Here is a 17,580-nt window from a genome sequence, read left to right as displayed (position 1 = left end):
TTATCCTCCAATAATAGAAATAAGATAAAGAGAATCAAGATAACCTTTGGCCTTACTATTGAAGAGTATAATAAGCGGACAAAAGCACCTGGTGAGCAATAATTCGAGTCAAAACGCCACGGAGACGAAGTTTGCGATGGGCCAGTGTTTTCATCCAGATTGCAATCACACATCTGAAAGCCACTGCTGCCGATTCTTTTCGTTTCCAGACCAGAAAAAACATAAAACACTCTATGATAAGTGGATATCATTTGTAAGGTGAGTATTTTTCGAAAAATATATATTTCGATGCTGTACCATCGATTAGAAATAGCTGTTTTTTTTTTTATCTCAAACTGATTCACGATTAGCTGTTTCTCTTTCTTGTCTTATTTCTTTTCTCGCGGCTTTGCCTTTCCTTGTCTTCAGTCTTGATCTAAGATTATTTAGTTACTAAAAAACTATATGATAGTTGTGAGTATCAAAGCTTTTACACTAACTAGTATTAAGTAACAAGCTGAGAGAAATACTCGCTTCGCATTCACGTCTTAGACTACAAGGTTAAGCATGTGACCAACTAAACTTTGGGTTTTTTAAGCGCAAGTATAGTAACTGCTTCTGTCTTTTTCTGTTATAGGAGAGGAGATAGAAAGCCCAGCAAACATTCGCGACTTTGCAGTTGTCACTTTAAAGATGGGCGAAAAGAAAATATGCCAACCATCAGTGACAGAAACAGGCACAAGCTGTTTGATAGTTTGGACTTGCTGCCAGGTACAGGACCAACACCTCCCAGTACACCTACCCCCAAGAAAAAACGGAAAGTGTCTGCCGAGCCCACGAAATTACCAACTGTAGCATCTGTGCTTGAAGAGATTAAAGAGAACTCTGAACCATGTTCCACTGAATGCTCACAAGAGGAAAAGACAAGTTCCAAAGAAGCTCTGCTGTCAATAGAGCTTGATATGACTTCAACAGAACTTGCTAAACACAAGGAAGTGTCAAGTTACTATAGTGCACACTACTCTGCTAAGAGCTTGAGCCCTGAGGTGATACGGATGGAGACAGGTCTACCCACTAAGGATGTTTTTGATATTGTTGTGGGATATGTTTCAAGATTCAAGGGTGAAATAATTTAATGAGAATAGTGACTTCTGTTTTAAACCTGAAAACTAAATATCGCGTGTGGGTGAGGAGCATGAGACAAATGAGAATTCCGCACTTGTACCCATCCTTCTGTTTTAAGTGCATCAGCTCGATGCAAGGCCAAGATAGAGAAAGCCAGCCCGTTTTGGCGTCAGCGACCTCATTACAAATATAATGACAGGCAACTAAAGGGTTACTTTATTCTCAACGTGACTGCCGTTTTAAATTGAAGGAACAGCTTTTTTCACTTATGACTTAATAATTTTACATTTGTTATAAGCACTGAAAGTAGACATTGCATGGTTCGTATTAAACCTGCCTATAAATTTGAATAAATGAAAATCGTTTATGTGTACTGCGGTTTCATAAAATAAATGAAAGCGTTCCTCGCTGTAATAAACCCTATTTATCTAGTATTTATCTATGTTCGCTCTTCTGTTGGCAGAACAGGGCAAGTCAATAAGTCATGTCTACAGTACTTGGTCGCTACTAGATAAATAGGGTTTATTACAGCGAGGAACGCTTTCGTATATTTTATGAAACCGCAGTACACATATACGATTTTCATTTATTCAAATTTATTGGCGGGTTTAATACGAACCAACATAATGACCTGCTCCCAGTTGGCTTGTTAGCTCAGTTTGTAGAGGACTGCACCGGTATCGCAGAGGTCATAGGTTCAAATCCCGTACGGACCTAAAATTTTTTCAGGCCTTATTTCCACCTACTAGATAAGTAGGGTTTATTACTGCGAAGAACGCTTTCATACATTTTATGAAAGCGCAGTAAACATATATTATTTTCAAACAACGGCAAACATATGAAACATATGTGTGAGCTGCGGTTATGAGACGTATGTGAGCACGATCCTTCGCAGTAAAGCACTATTTGAGCAATAGTGAAAATCAGACCTGAAAAAAGTTTCAGGCCTGTACGGGATTCGAACCACTGACCTCTGCGATACTAGTGCAGCGCTCTACCAATTGAGCTAACAAGTCAACTGGGAGCAGGCCATCAAATTAATTCGACATAAACCCGTAGATGATAAATCAAACAACAACAAACATATGAAACATATGTGTGAACTGCGGTTATGAGACGTATATGAGCACGATCCTTCGCAGTAAAGCACTATTTGAGCAATAGTGAAAATCAGACCTGAAAAAAGTTTCAGGCCTGTACGGGATTCGAACCACTGACCTCTGCGATACTAGTGCAGCGCTCTACCAATTGAGCTAACAAGCTCAAATAGGGCTTTACTGCGAAGGATTGCTCAAATAGTGCTCAAATAGTGCTCAAATAGAAGCTATTGCTCAAATAGTGCTTTACTGCGAAGGATCGTGGACATATGCGCCTCAGGAAGTTTGCTCGTATGTTTTGAAAACTATCTTCGGCTCCTTAATCTGATGGCTGCTGTAGCTGCTACGGTTCAATCGATCAATCGATGAATCTCGTCATTGATCAATCAATATCAGTTAGTCAGCTTGTCAGTCAGCCAATCAATCATTCATTCAGTGAGTCAGCGAGTCAGTCAGTCAGCGGTCAGTCATTCAGTAAATCAATATAATTAACAAACACATTACGAAGACTTTTATCTCCATATCAATTATTTGTTTCTGTGTTCCTATTTCAGCCAGCATTTGCCCAAACTGCAAGTCGCTAGGTCCTGGATGCTATTGTACCTACAGGCGTGACTATTGCCTTGCTTGGGGTTGTGGTACCAGCGGACGATGCAATGATGACAACTGTATTTCCAAGTGAAATATATAAGGTAAAGAGAGCTTTCACTTAAACTGAAGTTTGAACAAAGTGACATGTATCCCATGAACTCCCAAGATCTAATCAGTAACTCTCCTGACTGTCTGCCATACAATTCTTATGATGTTAGTTTGATCTCATTAGTTATTCTCCTTACTGTCTGCCATACAATTCTTATGATGTTAGTTTGGATAATTTGTTATTGGATCAACTCATCATCCTTAATTGATATTTTCCTCAATTCTCATCACTTGTCTACTTGATATAGTATTGATGTTGTAAGGAGAAATTCTGTCTTGGTCACTGATGGGAGTGTATGGGATGCAAGCCTAAATATATATATAGAACACCACAAACCGTAGAACCATTAGCCAATCAGCTGTTAATCTCAAATTAGTCGCGCCGCAGGAACACGTACTAAAATTGGATTTAAAAACTTTTTTACTAGAAGAGGGGTATGTTTGAGGGATAAGTTCTCTCACTTCATATTCTCTTCGCTGTCTATAATTGTTACCGTTCTTTGCTCTGCAATTCTCATTTCCTTTGTTTTCTCCATCAGGTGCAATTTACGTGGACAGTTTCAGCCTGACTTTAAGTTGCTTTTCAGAGGGAGTCGCCATGCACTTAGCACCAACGTGATTGTAGTCGAATTATTTTTGTTTTCATTTCTTGCTTTTCGTTAGTTTGTTTGATGGCTGTAGATCGAGAGATTTTCAACGAAGAAGAACATTAAAGTGTGTTATTTCAATCAAGATGACTGTGGCAATTTTCTTTCTCAATTTTTTTTTTTTTTTTTCGCGACCACGTTGTAAGTTTCTCGAAGTACCGTTAATAGTAGGCCGATAATGACCTGCCAAACTACATGTTCGGCATTTAATCAGACAAGCAATAAGCGAACTATCCAGCAAAGTCATGAGAGGAGGGGGGGGGAGGTCACACACTAGAGTGTCATTTGGGGTATGAATACCTGTATATCATAAATTACGTACAAAATGAGACAACAAATAATAACTTTCGAATTCTCTTCGATAAGGAGAGCTCAAGCGAACCCTAAGAACTCCTCCTCTTAGCGAGGCCGGTGCCTTTCATCCGTGTCATTGCGGGGAATTCTAATTAGTTGACAAGTTGTATGAGAATTGATTTGGTTACCCAGAAAGTGTTACGCTTCAGTCACCTTTTCTTGTAGTCTAGACTACGCTACCTTTAACCATCAGAGCCCCACGAAAGCTCGGGTTTTCGAAACCTTAAAGTGCAGGGTGCCACTGGAATTTGAAATGCTTGTCTATCTGGATTAGTTCCGAAAAACTTCAAAAAAGCGAACGCCATTTCGTTTCCAGGCGATACTATTGTGCTTGAAGTTCTGCCAATAACGATTGTATCCTCCTCCCATAACGATATTAGACTTTGCTTTATCTCTTTCCCCCTCAGTGAACTATTTTATTTTTTCATTGCTACTTCACCACGAATTGATTCATTCCGATGATATTTTGTGAAAGACATGGCTTGCCAAGGCCACTTTTCCTTCTTTGAAATCAGCTAACCCATAGTCCACCTTGAGACCAATTTCTTGTATCCAGGCAACAACTTCCATAAGAAAACTTTCAGTAGAGTGGCGTGATATGTGGTATGATATGTTCTTTGAACGTGATAGCAAATCACCAATAGATTTTTACAACAAAAGGCTGGTAAGGGTATTGGCATATGTATTTTTGAAAATAACACCTTGGGGCAAGATTTTTTTTTTTTTTTTTTTTTTTTTTTTTAATCGTCGGTTTTCACGCCTCTGCATGTTCATTCTGAAATGCCTTTATCGCCCGCTCTAGCTTTCCTTCAGTTAGTATTGAATTTTATCTAAGACTTAATTTTTTTTTTCGTAGGAATAAGAAGTGTTCGTTGACGGATTTATGTTGGTTTTTTCAAAGGAAGGTTGAAGATCAGTGATCAAATGATCAAATCTCATTAGCCTCGGCCCGTGAAATTTATCGCGAAGGGAGAGAGAGTATATTTCATTATTTTTCCTCAGCTGTGCCATTTGATTTCCAGACCTTGAACCCCCGCAATTGCGATTTTATTAAAAATTTGTTTTGGCTGCGGAAAAAGGGAATCTACTATTCGCGTCGAGTTGTTTGTAAACAAAGAAACCACTGCTATAGTTGAGCGGTCAACCAATGAATTTCAAATGAGCCGTGTCGATTTGTCAGCGGACGACAAACATGGCGGACAAAGAAGATGATGATTCAGACTTTGAGCGGCAAGGAAGTACAGAACGGGAAAGTCTGAGCACTGAAAGTAGTTACGACGAAAGTCCTTTGAGTCCAAGGAGTGAAGATTCCGATTGGGGTTTTGGTGCGAATGAAAACTCAGTATTTACAAATGGATTCGACCCGGAAAAACAACGCAGTGAGTTAATCAAGAAAGCTTCGATTGTCGATTGTCGATTGTCTTTTGTTTGAAATTTACGACCAGTATCACAGCAGAGACTCAGTGGATAGTGACAATGTTACTGAGTGTTCTACAACATCGGGGAGTTTCTACGGTGGTTCTTTCGACCTCGAAGAACGCGGTGAACGGTGGACGAAAAGCGAACTCTCTGCGAAAGGTTAGAGGCAGGACCTTCTAATATTATTTCCACCATCGTGTTCTCGTAAAATTATCAGCAAAAGGGCAAAGTTTGAATGCAGTTTGATTATTCGAAATTATTTTCCACTCTTACTTTGCGGTCTAATATTAAAAGTAAGAAGTCAGAGGAAAATTTTTAGTTGCAAAATGAGGACAGAAATTTATCCTTTTTTATTGATTTCCATTGGCGAATTTCGGACATTATATTGTGTTCGATTACTGTTTAGAACTAGTTTACATTTTGGGATGATACGTAGAAAGCCAAGATCCAGATTAAACTTTTCTATTTGAGTTTAAGAATTGAAATTTTTTCTAAATAGTTAGCATTTGTACAGGTGATGGTTTTTAATACGTTGTTTATGTTTCTGTTAATTTTTTTTTTCTGCTCACAGACACAGACGAGCTTCGAATCATGGCCAAGGAGATGCGAACACGGATATCCATGCTTTCGACAAAATTAGTCAAGCAACTTAAACGGAGTGATAAACACGCTTACAAACTTCAAAGAAACTTCGATGTTTTAACCGCTATTCTTCAAGCGGTTTCGTTGAAAAGACGTAAGTATTTGACCCACGCAACGCCTCAGAATTTCCTTAATCGATTTATGATCATGAATTCGTTGTTTACAGCAGTTTAATTTTGGAAAATATTTAGTCAGCCAAGGTTAAACTAGTCCAAGAAACCGCGAAATTTTCAAGCACTAGCTCTGTTTGTGGTATAGTTTGTGATTTTTCCCGATTTTTTCTGAGCAGATATCAAACGTAGTATTCTCTTTAATCTTTACGACCGCTTAATTTTCATGACAAAGGTCGCTGTTTCTTTAATAGTCTAAGCTAGGATTATGCGCCAGTTTGTATTACAATCGCGTTCACTGGAGGTAAATTTATCTCTACAAAGATTTTAAAATTGATTTTAACACCTGAACACAGCGTGATGTTCTGGAAACAGCTATGAAGATTGTACAATGTGTGTAGAGCTATGCGAAAAATAACGTATAAATTTAAACCTTGTGAAATGTATTGTAATGTAAATTGTCTGACACGTCGTGGTTTTGGCCTGAAGATGCAAAGTTATTCATTGATCAATCATTATTTCTTTACATTATAGGCGAGAGGACTCGAAATTTTTACAGGTTTTGTATTTGTATTGTTAGATGGAAGTATAGATTTAGACACTGGCATTGTTCCTGGTGATTCTATCTGAATAGAGCAAAGAGTTCCAACTAACTGTAAGCTTTGAGATCACTATAAATATTCCAATTATCCATTGAGCCCTTAGTAACCAAGAAATCGTACGATTTCAAATTGGCACCAATTTAAACATTCTTCACTAAAAAGAGACAAATTAGTGTTAGATGCAAATTTTGCTAAATTGTCAAGATTTACACCTGTTTTGAAGGGCTACACTTTGAAAGTTATTAAATTGCAATCAAGTTATTGGAGTAACATTGACAAGCTCAGTTATCAAGTTTGCCAGAAGCTTTTAGGACACAGACATTTTAGACAGGCATGTCATTTTCAGCACATTCATTTGATTTTTGCTACACAGCTGGTTCTTCTTAAAATAAAATTATGCACTGAGCAGACCAGATACTCAATATTCAAGGAATTAGGAAATATGTTGTAGTAGAATGTCTCTTATGATATTGCATTTGTCCTGAGGCTCTGTCCTGTTCTTTGGAAAATCCAACCACAGTTGTCGTGCTACAGCTGTATTGAGTTCAGTGAAACTTGCATAGTTGTAAGATGATATTGGCAAGTCTTGCATTTGCCCAGAGAAAATTTGATCAGCTCTTTGAAAATGCAATTTTCTCCTTGAATTATACTAGAGTAAATCAAAATGTAGAAGTGGTCCAAACAATTGGTGTTTTTGATTGTCAGTAATCAAGCTTGGTGTGGAATTGTAGAAAATTATTTTGTTCAGCAGCTTGAATAAGAAAATCACTATTTTTTTAGCTTCTAAAGGGACTTCTCACAATGTGGGTTCTTATTGAAATACTGAATTACTCCTGTGTCATCTTAAATTGCATTTTGCAATTTTAATTTTTTTTGCATTAGTTAATGATGGCACTTGTCATGTTTTGACAATTTTTAATTGGTAACTTGCGACATTGTCTGGTGAATTCAGAGGTAGCAAAGTGATAAGTTGAATAATTATTATATCATGTATAAAGGCTCATTAAATAATTATAAAATCACAGCAAAGCTGATGTAGGTATGACTTTTTTAAGCAATTTGAACTTTTAGTGACAAAACCTTATTTTGGCGAGTCATACATTTAATTTGCATTGCTCTGTGATCAGTAGAAATATTAAATGTATGCCAAAGGATATTGTTTTTAAAGTATTTGTGATGGCATAGAAGCGTTTGATTGTAACATGTTCTACACGTCTCATTCTGTTTCTAGCTTGTCATCTGCACATTATAATGAGTTAGTATTAACAGAGAAAGTGAATTTCTGTGCATAGTTCGATCAAAACATGGAGACTTCTTTAATCCTCTCTTTACCTGACTATTACAGTGTACATGATGTATTACACATGTATTGTATAAAATAGAGGGCATACCTGTAACCATTTTCAAATTATAGTTATGCTACATTACTTCCTAGCACATTCTGGTTTTTTTGTTCTTATTGATGTAAGGTGATATCAAATACACTGTGCATTTGTGGTAATGTGGTATTTGACTCAGTGTATCAATTCTCATTCATTGCAAAGTGCCATCTAATTTTTGAGAGTAGGACTAATTTCTTCAAATAAAATGTGTAGGTTTAGGGGATTACTACAGAGATTTTTTGAAACTCAATATCAAATGTAACCAGCTTCAAACTTTGACAAGTGTCAAAGATGCCATGTTGCAAATTGTCTACAATTTTGAGGATGAGCAATTTTTTGTGTTTTGTGATACAAATTTTCACCTAAAAAAAATGGAAATTTCATTTACTTTAGGCTCCAATCTTTGTAATGTGTAGTTGAGCCATCGAATGTTAACATGGAATGGAAAAAAAATTAATGTCTAATGTTATGCAGGTCTACATAATTAAAGCTTAAAATGATCAAAAAGTGGATTACTACTTGTCTCTTTTTAGGTGTGGATACAAAAATCAGATTTTCCTTCATCCCTCAGTCTGGAAAGAAGGCATTAAACATGTCAGTAATGACTACTTTTTGTGACAGTTTTCTTTAGTGGTTTTCTTGTATAAACAGGGATAATTTTTCTTGACAGTGGCTTGCTGCATTTAAAGCAATTGCCAGACTTAAAGAAGGTGTGCCCTCACAGTGGAGAAGAAGGGTAAGTTGATCTTTGGTATCTCTCCATGGTAAATTAATCATGTTCTTACTTGAAATTTGTCCCACAATAATCAAAAGATTTTTTTCAATGCATTTGGATCAATTTTGGTAGAGGAGATATGTTAAAATTGTTTCAATCCTTCTTTCTCTTTCAAAAGAAGGGCAATAAACTTTCTGCCAGTGTCTACTTTAAGCAATGAAAAGTGTGCATTGTGTAATGTCAAAAGTGTTGCTGTTAATATTTACATGTAGCGCTACATGTCAAAGATAAAATTGCTCATCTTTTCCCTTGCTTTGGACTGAAGGAATATTTAGTCTTATCCAAATTTAGATGCCATCGAACTTCCTAAATGTGCTATTCTCAAGTTATGCCATTTGTTTTCAATGACTCATCAAAGTGTTTTGTTCATTTTCTGGTTTATCATGATCAAATCCTTAGTCTAGTTTTTGTTGTGATATTTCTTTCCTCTTCTCTCATCCATGAGTATTATGGTGCATGAGTGTTACAGTTAGGAAATATGTTTTGGTGGTGATTGTGATGTAATCCATATAAAGAGAATAACATCTTTTGTAATAAATAAAAATTTATTGTCAGTTGTGGCTGTGTCTTGCTGAGAGTAAAATCAAAGACTTAGACTGGGAAAAGACAGCTAAGTTTTGCTTCAATGAGAGGAGTAATCCAGATGATGATGAGCTAGGATCACAAATTGTAAAGGTAAGAGTTTAAATAACAGAGGAACATGTCATAAAAAATTCAACAACCTTTGAGCCAATAAGGTGGGAGTGTTGTAGTTTGTTGTGTGATCTAGTTCACCTAAAATAATTTATTCAAACCCTGCAAGTGACATTGACCCTGACATCGACCTTGATATTGACCTTGACCTTGACATTGACCAATCATTGTGACCAATCAGAATGTCTGGTTTGTTTCTTTCTGTGCACTGAATTGACCCTCTTCTGCACTGAATTAACTATCTTCTGCACTGAATTAACTGAAAACTGCATTCATCTTAACCAATCAGAACTGAGAAATGTTTTCATGTATATTATTAAGATTTAAACAGTATTAGCGCTGTGTGCCCAAAAGTCAGCAGAACAGAAAGATCAATCATTCATTTAGTGAGTCAGCGGTCAGTCATTCAGTAAATCAATATAATTAACAAACACATTACGAAGACTTTTATCTCCATATCAATTATTTGTTTCTGTGTTCCTATTTCAGCCAGCATTTGCCCTCACTGCAAGTCGCTGGGTCCTGGATGCTATTGTAGCTACAGGCATGATTATTGCCTTGCTTGGGGTTGTGGTACCAGCGGACCATGCAAGGATGACAACTGTATTTCCAAGTGAAATATATAAAGTAAAGAGAACTTTCACTTAAACTGAAGTTTGAACAAAGTGACAGGTATCCCATGAACTCCCAAGATCTAATCAGTAATTTTCCTTACTTTCTGCCATACAATTCTTATGATACGTATATGTGCACGATCCTTCGCAGTAAAGCACTATTTATGCAATGGTGAAAATCAGACCTGAAAAAAATTCAGGCCTATACGGGATTCGAACCGCTGACCTCTGCGATACTAGTGCAGCGCTCTACCAATTGAGCTAACAAGCCAACTGGGAGCAGGCCATCAAATTAATTCGACATAAACCCGTAGATGATAAATCAAACAACAAACATATGAAATACATATATATGAACTGCGGTTATGAAACGTATATGTGCACGATCCTTCGCAGAGGTCAGCGGTTCGAATCCCGTATAGGCCTGAATTTTTTTCAGGTCTGATTTTCACCATTGCATAAATAGTGCTTTACTGCGAAGGATCGTGCACATATACGTTTCATAACCGCAGTTCATATATATGTATTTCATATGTTTGTTGTTTGATTTATCATCTACGGGTTTATGTCGAATTAATTTGATGGCCTGCTCCCAGTTGGCTTGTTAGCTCAATTGGTAGAGCGCTGCACTAGTATCGCAGAGGTCAGCGGTTCGAATCCCGTATAGGCCTGAATTTTTTTTTTTTTTTTTTTCAGGTCTGATTTTCACCATTGCATAAATAGTGCTTTACTGCGAAGGATCGTGCACATATACGTTTCATAACCGCAGTTCATATATATGTATTTCATATGTTTGTTGTTTAATTCTTATGATGTTAGTTTGATCTCATAAGTTATTCTCCTTACTGTCTGCCATACAACTCTTATGATGTTAGTTTGGATAATTTGTTTTTGGATCAACCCAAGATCCTTAATTGATTTTTCCTTTATTCTCATTACTTGTCTGCTTGATATAGTTTTGATGTTGTAAGGAGAAATTCTGTCTTGGTCACTGATGGGAGTGTATGGGATACAAGGCTAAATATATAGAACACCACAAACCCCAAACGGCAGGTTTCCAAACATCACACAGTATATTTCACCGTAGAACCGTTAGCTAATCAGCTGTTGTTGTCAAATTAGTCGCGCCGCAGGAACGAGTACTAAAGTAGGATTTAAAAAGGCTTTTATTGGAAGAGGGGTATGTTTGAGGGATAAGTTCTTTCACCTCATATTCTGATATGAAGTTCATATATTTTGAACTGCAGTTATAGATACGTATGATGCACGTATTGGTAGAGCGCTGCACTAGTATCGCAGAGGACAGTGGTTCGAATCCCGTACAGGCCTGATTTTTTTCAGGTCTGATTTTCGCTATTGCATAAATAGCGCTCTCTACTGCGAGGATCGTGCATCATACGTACTTCATATTCTCTTTGCTATCTATAATTGTTACCGTTGTTTGCTCTGCAATGCTCATTTCCTTTGTTTTCTCCATCAGGCGCAATTTACCTTGACAGTTTCAGCCTGATTTTTGGTTGGTTTTTAGAGGGAATCGCAGTTAGCACCAACGTAGTTTTTTTTCATTTATTGTTTTTCGTTGGGTTGTTTGATGACTGTAGATTTAGAGCTTTTTAATGAAGGAGATCATTAAAAGTGTTATTTTAATTGAGATGATTGTGGCTTTTTTTTTTCAATTTTTTTTTTAATTGCGACCACGTTGCAAGTTTCTTGAAGGGACACTTTTTACTGTAGGCTAATAATGACCTGCCAAACTGTATGTTTGGCACTTAATCAGACAAGCTGTAAGGAAAATATCCACCAAGGTCATAAGAAGTGCGGGGAAGGGGGAGGTCATACTAACGTGTCATTAATTGGGGTATGAATGATATAAAAAAATAAGACTACAAGCTATAACTTTCGGATTCTCTTCGATAAGAGAATCTCAAGCAAATCCTAAGAACTCCTCCTCTTAGAGACGCCTTGCCTTTTATCCATACCATTGCCGGGGGGGGGGGGGGGGAGAACTTAAGTTGACAAGCCGTATGATAATTTATCCATACCATTGGGGAGAACTTAAGTTGACAAGCCGTATGATAATTTATCCATACCATTGGGGAGAACTTTAGTTGACAAGCTGTGTGATAATTTATCTATGCCATTGGGGATAACTTTAGTTGACAAGCTGTATGATAATTTATCCATGCCATTGGGGAGAACTTTAGTTGACAAGCTGTATGATAATTTATCCATACCATTGGGGAGATCTTTAGTTAACAAGCTGTATGATAATTTATCCATACCATTGGGGAGAACTTTAGTTGACAAGCTGTATGATAATTTATCCATGCCATCGGGGATAATTTTAGTTCACAAGCCGTATGATAATCTATCCATGCCATTGGGGAGAACTTTAGTTGACAAGCTGTATGATAATTTATCCATGCCATCGGGGATAATTTTAGTTCACAAGCCGTATGATAATCTATCCATGCCATTGGGGAGAACTTTAGTTGACAAGCTGTATGATAATTTATCCATGCCATCGGGGATAATTTTAGTTCACAAGCCGTATGATAATCTATCCATGCCATTGGGGAGAACTTTAGTTGACAAGCTGTATGATAATTTATCCATACCATTGGGGAGAACTTTAGTTGACAAGCTGTGTGATAATTTATCCATGCCATTGGGGAGAACTATAGTTGACAAGCTGTATGATAATTTACCCATGCCATCGGGGATAATTTTAGTTCACAAGCCATATGATAATCTATCCATGCCATTGGGGAGAACTTTAGTTGACAAGCTGTATGATAATTTATCCCTGCCATCGGGGATAATTTTAGTTCACATGCCGTATGATAATCTATCCATGCCATTGGGGAGAACTTTAGTTGACAAGCTGTATGATAATTTATCCATACCATTGGGGAGAACTTTAGTTGACAAGCTGTATGATAATTTATCCATACCATTGGGGAGAACTTTAGTTGACAAGCTGTATGATAATTTATCCATACCATTGAAGAGAACTTTAGTTGACAAGCTGTATGATAATTTATCCATGCCATTAGGGAGAACTTTAGTAGACAAGCTGTATGATAATTATTTATCCATGCCATTGGGGAGAACTTTAGTTGACAAGCTGTATGATAATTTACCCATGCCATCGGGGATAATTTTAGTTCACAAGCCGTATGATAATCTATCCATGCCATTGGGGAGAACTTTAGTTGACAAGCCGTATGATAATTTATCCATACCATTGGGGAGAACTTTAGTTGACAAGCTGTATGATAATTTATCCATCCCATTGGGGAGAACTTTAGTTGACAAGCTGTATGATAATTTATCCATACCATTGGGGAGAACTTTAGTTGACAAGCTGTATGATAATTTATCCATACCATTGAAGAGAACTTTAGTTGACAAGCTGTATGATAATTTATCCATGCCATTAGGGAGAACTTTAGTAGACAAGCTGTATGATAATTATTTATCCATGCCATTGGGGAGAACTTTAGTTGACAAGCTGTATGATAATTTATCCATGCCATTAGGGAGAACTTTAGTTGACAAGCTGTATGATAATTTATCCATGCCATTAGGGAGAACTTTAGCTGGCAAGCTGTATGATAATTTATCCATACCATTGGGGAAAACTTTAGCTGACAACCTGTAATGATAATTTATCCATGCTATTGGGGAGAACTTTAGCTGACAAGCTGTATGATAATTTATCCATGCTATTGGGGAGAACTTTAGCTGGCAAGCTGTATGATATCTGATTTGGTTACCCAGAAAGTGTTAAGCTTCAGTCACCTTTTCTTGTGGTGCACGCTTCTTTAATCTTCATGGCTTTATGAAAGCTCGGAATTTTGAAACCCTAAAGTGCAGGGTGCCTCTGGAATTTGAAATGCCTGTCTATCGGGATTAGTTCTGAAAAACTTCAAGAAAGCGCGTTTCGTTTCCAGGCAATACTATTGTGCGTGATGTTCTGCCGACAACTGTTTATCCTCTTCCAATAACGATATTAGAATTTGCTTTACAATTTTTCTCCTTTGCGGATTGTTTTATTATTTCTTACTTTCCCACTCAATAATATGTGTGCAGTGATGGTCTTTGGAAAGTTTAATTTATCTATGAACTTGATTTCATAAGCTTGTTCATGATCCAAAACGTACCATGCCTTTCTTTTTTCTTGATCGTCTGGTGGATGATACGCATGAAGGAGTGTAAATAAAACGTTGAAGAAAAGGACAATGCAGACTCGTTTGGGAAGGGGGGGGGGACTAGTGGTGGAAGAGGGAAAAGGGGACATAGGGAGTAGAGAAATACACAAGGTTTTATCATCCGATATTCAGTTAGAATTAAAAACCTTGCAATGTTGTTTTTCGGGTATGATTCAAGTCAAATATCCTCTCGAAGAAGTAGTAATTTCCGAGATATAAACCTACAGATGAACCAGAATAGCCCAAAGACAGGGAAGGTTTGATCGAACACGGAGGTTAACGAAACAAAATCCGCTGATTTGTTTTCTTTTCATCATATAGTCATCTACCTTGTACTTGTATGGAAGTCTCACCTCCTTCGAGAAAATCTGTCCTCGAATGTCGCCAATCCAGCTGTTCGTAATGCTCACGTTTGAAAGACGTGCCATAGTATTGCATGACACGCCCTTCCTGTAAATAACTTGACACATAACTAGCGCACGCGCATTAAAAAGCTGCTGCTTTTTCTCCATCTTCGGAACTCACCAGAAGTAAATCGGCATTTTCTCACAAACGAGCAAGGCGACCCATTAACTTTTTTCTCTTTCTTGAAACTGAGCAATGTCATTCTTCCCTCAAATATATTTAAAGTCCAATTGTTAGCGAAGGAAAAGGAACAATTTTCGGAAACGCAAGCGTAGCCTGTACTCGTAAATACAATTGTCATGATATTCTAGAAGTCATATGAGTACTGCAGTTCCTAAGAGAGCTCCGGGACCCCCTTTTATTTCAAAATTTCCTCCATTTTTAATGAAAACTTTTCGTTCTTTTAAGATTAACCACCAAAAGGTGAGGTTTGAAAAAAATCTCAGTGCAGCTTATATTTCAGAGGAATGTACACTGGGATCGGTCATCATTTATCGCCTGAGGGGGGAAGGAGAAAGGGTGGGAGGATTTTGATTGTTATGATAAAACTTGCCTGATCCCTGGTAAGGCTTTGATCTCCCCCCTAGTCAATTTTTATAGTTCTCCCCCTTTATACTCTGTCGGCGACGGCTGATTCCCTCTCTGTTCTCCCTAAAAACCATATAATCTCCCAGAATCCTTTACCCCTCCCTCCACTTGGCTACAGCTAATGACTGGTTCCTGAATATATAAGAGATCTAAAACAGCCCGGTATGACAACTTGCTAGAAGTTAAAATAATTGGCATGGTCCATTAATGATATGAAAACTGCAGACAGTCTTGTTGACTGTACTTCTGTCGTTTGAATTCTACATGTAAGTTTTGATGCTCTATTAAAAAGCTAAAACAGTTCCCTTGCCAAAGCACGTCGCCGTACAAAGGGAAAGAGGGGAAAATTAAACCTGGTTTCAAAGTGCGATAAAACTTGAGTCATTTTCAGACTAATGACCAACCAGGCACTTTTAAATGCGCTCGTGCACGATGCAAAACGTGTCCTTTCATTCACAACTCTGATAAAATACCGGGACCTAAACGCTCCATTAAGATCACCGATCACTTCATGTGCACCTCCGCCAATGTGATCTACTGCATAACTTGCACTTATTGCAAAAAGATATACATCGGCGAAACAGGCAGAAGACTAGGTGACCGATTCCGAGAACACCGTCGAGACGTGGAAAGGAATGGCAAGGACACATCGAAACCAGTCGCTAGACATTTTAATTTACCTAATCATTCTAAGCAACATATGGCAATCTGCGGTCTTTCCTTACACTTAGGTTGCACGGAAAGCCGTAAAAATCTTGAACAAAAGCTCATCTTTCAAATAGTTTGGATATATCGACAAAGTTGAGGTGGTAAATTGGCCACCGTGACGATTGCAAGGGCTGACGTTTCGAGCGTTAGCCCTTCGTCGGAGCGAAGGGCTAACGCTCCGACGAAGGGGTAACTCGAAACGTCAGCTTTTGTAATCGTTACGATGGCCAATTTACCACTTCAACTTTGTTGATATATCCAAACTATTTCGTTACTCCCACCGACGCAGTCCCAAACAGTTTCTTTCGAAACTATCAGCCTTTATTCATTTGTCCAGGAAGAGTTGTCCATATGTTTGATGGAAAAAAAAATGACAGAATTAAAAAAGGGAAGACAAAAATAAGAGTAAAGACAAAGATAACTTCTTAAAAACTTTTGAGTTAGAGATTAGAATCTGAAAACCGTTTCCCAAAAGCAAGAAAACCAGAAATGCGACAAGTGCAATGTTCACCTCAAAAAATCGGCTAGGAATATAATCCAGACTTGTTGACTTGCGTGACATCTGTTTAGATGGACTTGTTGAGCATGATGTCAGTGAATTTCACTTAATTTCAGACTTTCCAGTGTCTAAAGAAACTTCAGCAAGAAAAAAAAACTAATAGTAATAATAATAACGTGCCACTTTTACTTGAGCAATCTGTAAGGGCCTATATCCTCAAACAAAGGGAAAGGAATATTGTTCGTTAGGAAGCAGCTGTTAGCTAGAGAACGGCTGCGAAGGATACTTGCCATTTACAGTTCAGCGGAGACAAACACGAGATATGCACGCGGGAGAATGCGGCGAACCAAGAGCGACAACCGTCCTTCGGAGCTCTAGCCGACTTCGTCTGGTGCCAGGCTCTGTTCACCTCAAACTTAAGTACAATTGCTCTGCAGAGAATGCGCTACAAGACAAATTCTTAAACCATTTCTGGGTTGATTGGGCATCAAATATGAGAAAGAGCTTTTTTGACGCTCATGGAAACAAGGGCTATTTAGGTTGGCAAGTAGTGGCGTAGCTAGGATCTCACATGTACGGAGTTCTGTAACCCTTACGTGAGGTGGCTTACACCTCTCTTTTATTTTGTGTATCAGCAAGCTCGTGTTTATGCCGCGAAAATGATTAACACATGGAGTATGATAAGAGCCATGTGGATTCTATGAATTTGGGCGGTTTTTGCAAAATGGAATATTAGGTTTCTCTATTGTTCTAAAAACAAATCTTTTCAACCACCAGAACGCAACACCATCAATGACAGAAGTGCCATTAACTAACGCCTTTAAAATTCAGTCTTCATAGTTTAAGAGTGTTGTAGGCTTCTTCGCCTTTAATCATAAAATTACAATACCTAAAGCACGCCAAAAGCTACTATTGTTCATGATTTATATGAATTAGACTATGAAAAAAAACTCAGTTTTAAAGCATTACTTGGATATTAAAAACTAAAAATTAAACTTACTACGTCCTAACAGACGACTTTTTAAGCA

The 17,580-nt window shown here is 37.7% G+C and overlaps 2 protein-coding genes across 5 annotated transcripts; both read left to right on the top strand.

The window, feature by feature from the left end:
- The first annotated feature begins 126 nt into the window (after nucleotides 1-126).
- On the top strand, nucleotides 127-3,632 carry LOC148730138 (uncharacterized). The gene is made up of 4 exons (XM_088761234.1): nucleotides 127-258; nucleotides 617-1,044; nucleotides 2,756-2,893; nucleotides 3,440-3,632. Exons 1-3 carry the CDS (start codon nucleotides 137-139, stop codon nucleotides 2,881-2,883), a joined length of 678 nt encoding a protein of 225 aa, XP_088617360.1. The 5' UTR covers nucleotides 127-136; the 3' UTR covers nucleotides 2,884-2,893; nucleotides 3,440-3,632.
- Nucleotides 3,633-4,770: 1,138 nt separating this feature from the next.
- On the top strand, nucleotides 4,771-11,789 carry LOC148730137 (TBC1 domain family member 30-like). 4 transcript variants are annotated; one of them, XM_088761323.1, is made up of 8 exons: nucleotides 4,771-5,479; nucleotides 5,892-6,056; nucleotides 6,607-6,631; nucleotides 8,590-8,650; nucleotides 8,727-8,792; nucleotides 9,387-9,506; nucleotides 10,014-10,151; nucleotides 11,619-11,789. In XM_088761323.1, the coding sequence occupies exons 2-8, from the start codon at nucleotides 5,912-5,914 to the stop codon at nucleotides 11,646-11,648; spliced, it is 585 nt and encodes a 194-aa protein (XP_088617449.1). In that variant the 5' UTR covers nucleotides 4,771-5,479; nucleotides 5,892-5,911; the 3' UTR covers nucleotides 11,649-11,789. The 4 variants fall into 4 exon arrangements, with proteins under 4 accessions (XP_088617449.1, XP_088617452.1, XP_088617451.1 ...); XM_088761326.1 differs by having other exon boundaries at nucleotides 4,772-5,479; nucleotides 10,578-11,789; XM_088761325.1 differs by having other exon boundaries at nucleotides 4,772-5,479; nucleotides 10,014-10,196.
- The last annotated feature ends 5,791 nt before the right edge of the window (nucleotides 11,790-17,580 follow it).

This window comes from Stylophora pistillata, chromosome 5, assembly GCF_964205215.1.
Source record: "Stylophora pistillata chromosome 5, jaStyPist1.2, whole genome shotgun sequence".
In the NCBI taxonomy this organism is placed as follows: Eukaryota; Metazoa; Cnidaria; class Anthozoa; order Scleractinia; family Pocilloporidae; genus Stylophora; species Stylophora pistillata.
This window is presented reverse-complemented; position numbering and strand designations above follow the sequence as displayed.

Bases quoted from the DNA above. Each gene is read 5' to 3' on its own strand.
- LOC148730138 (XM_088761234.1), top strand. From the start codon at position 137: ATGGGCCAGTGTTTTCATCCAGATTGCAATCACACATCTGAAAGCCAC. The intron at 259-616 runs GTGAGTATTTTT...TTTCTGTTATAG, and splicing joins AAGTGGATATCATTTGTAAG to GAGAGGAGATAGAAAGCCCA. The intron at 1,045-2,755 runs GTCTACCCACTA...TTCCTATTTCAG, and splicing joins GGTGATACGGATGGAGACAG to CCAGCATTTGCCCAAACTGC.
- LOC148730137 (XM_088761323.1), top strand. From the start codon at position 5,912: ATGGCCAAGGAGATGCGAACACGGATATCCATGCTTTCGACAAAATTA. The intron at 6,057-6,606 runs GTAAGTATTTGA...TTTACATTATAG, and splicing joins AGCGGTTTCGTTGAAAAGAC to GCGAGAGGACTCGAAATTTT. The intron at 9,507-10,013 runs GTAAGAGTTTAA...TTCCTATTTCAG, and splicing joins TAGGATCACAAATTGTAAAG to CCAGCATTTGCCCTCACTGC.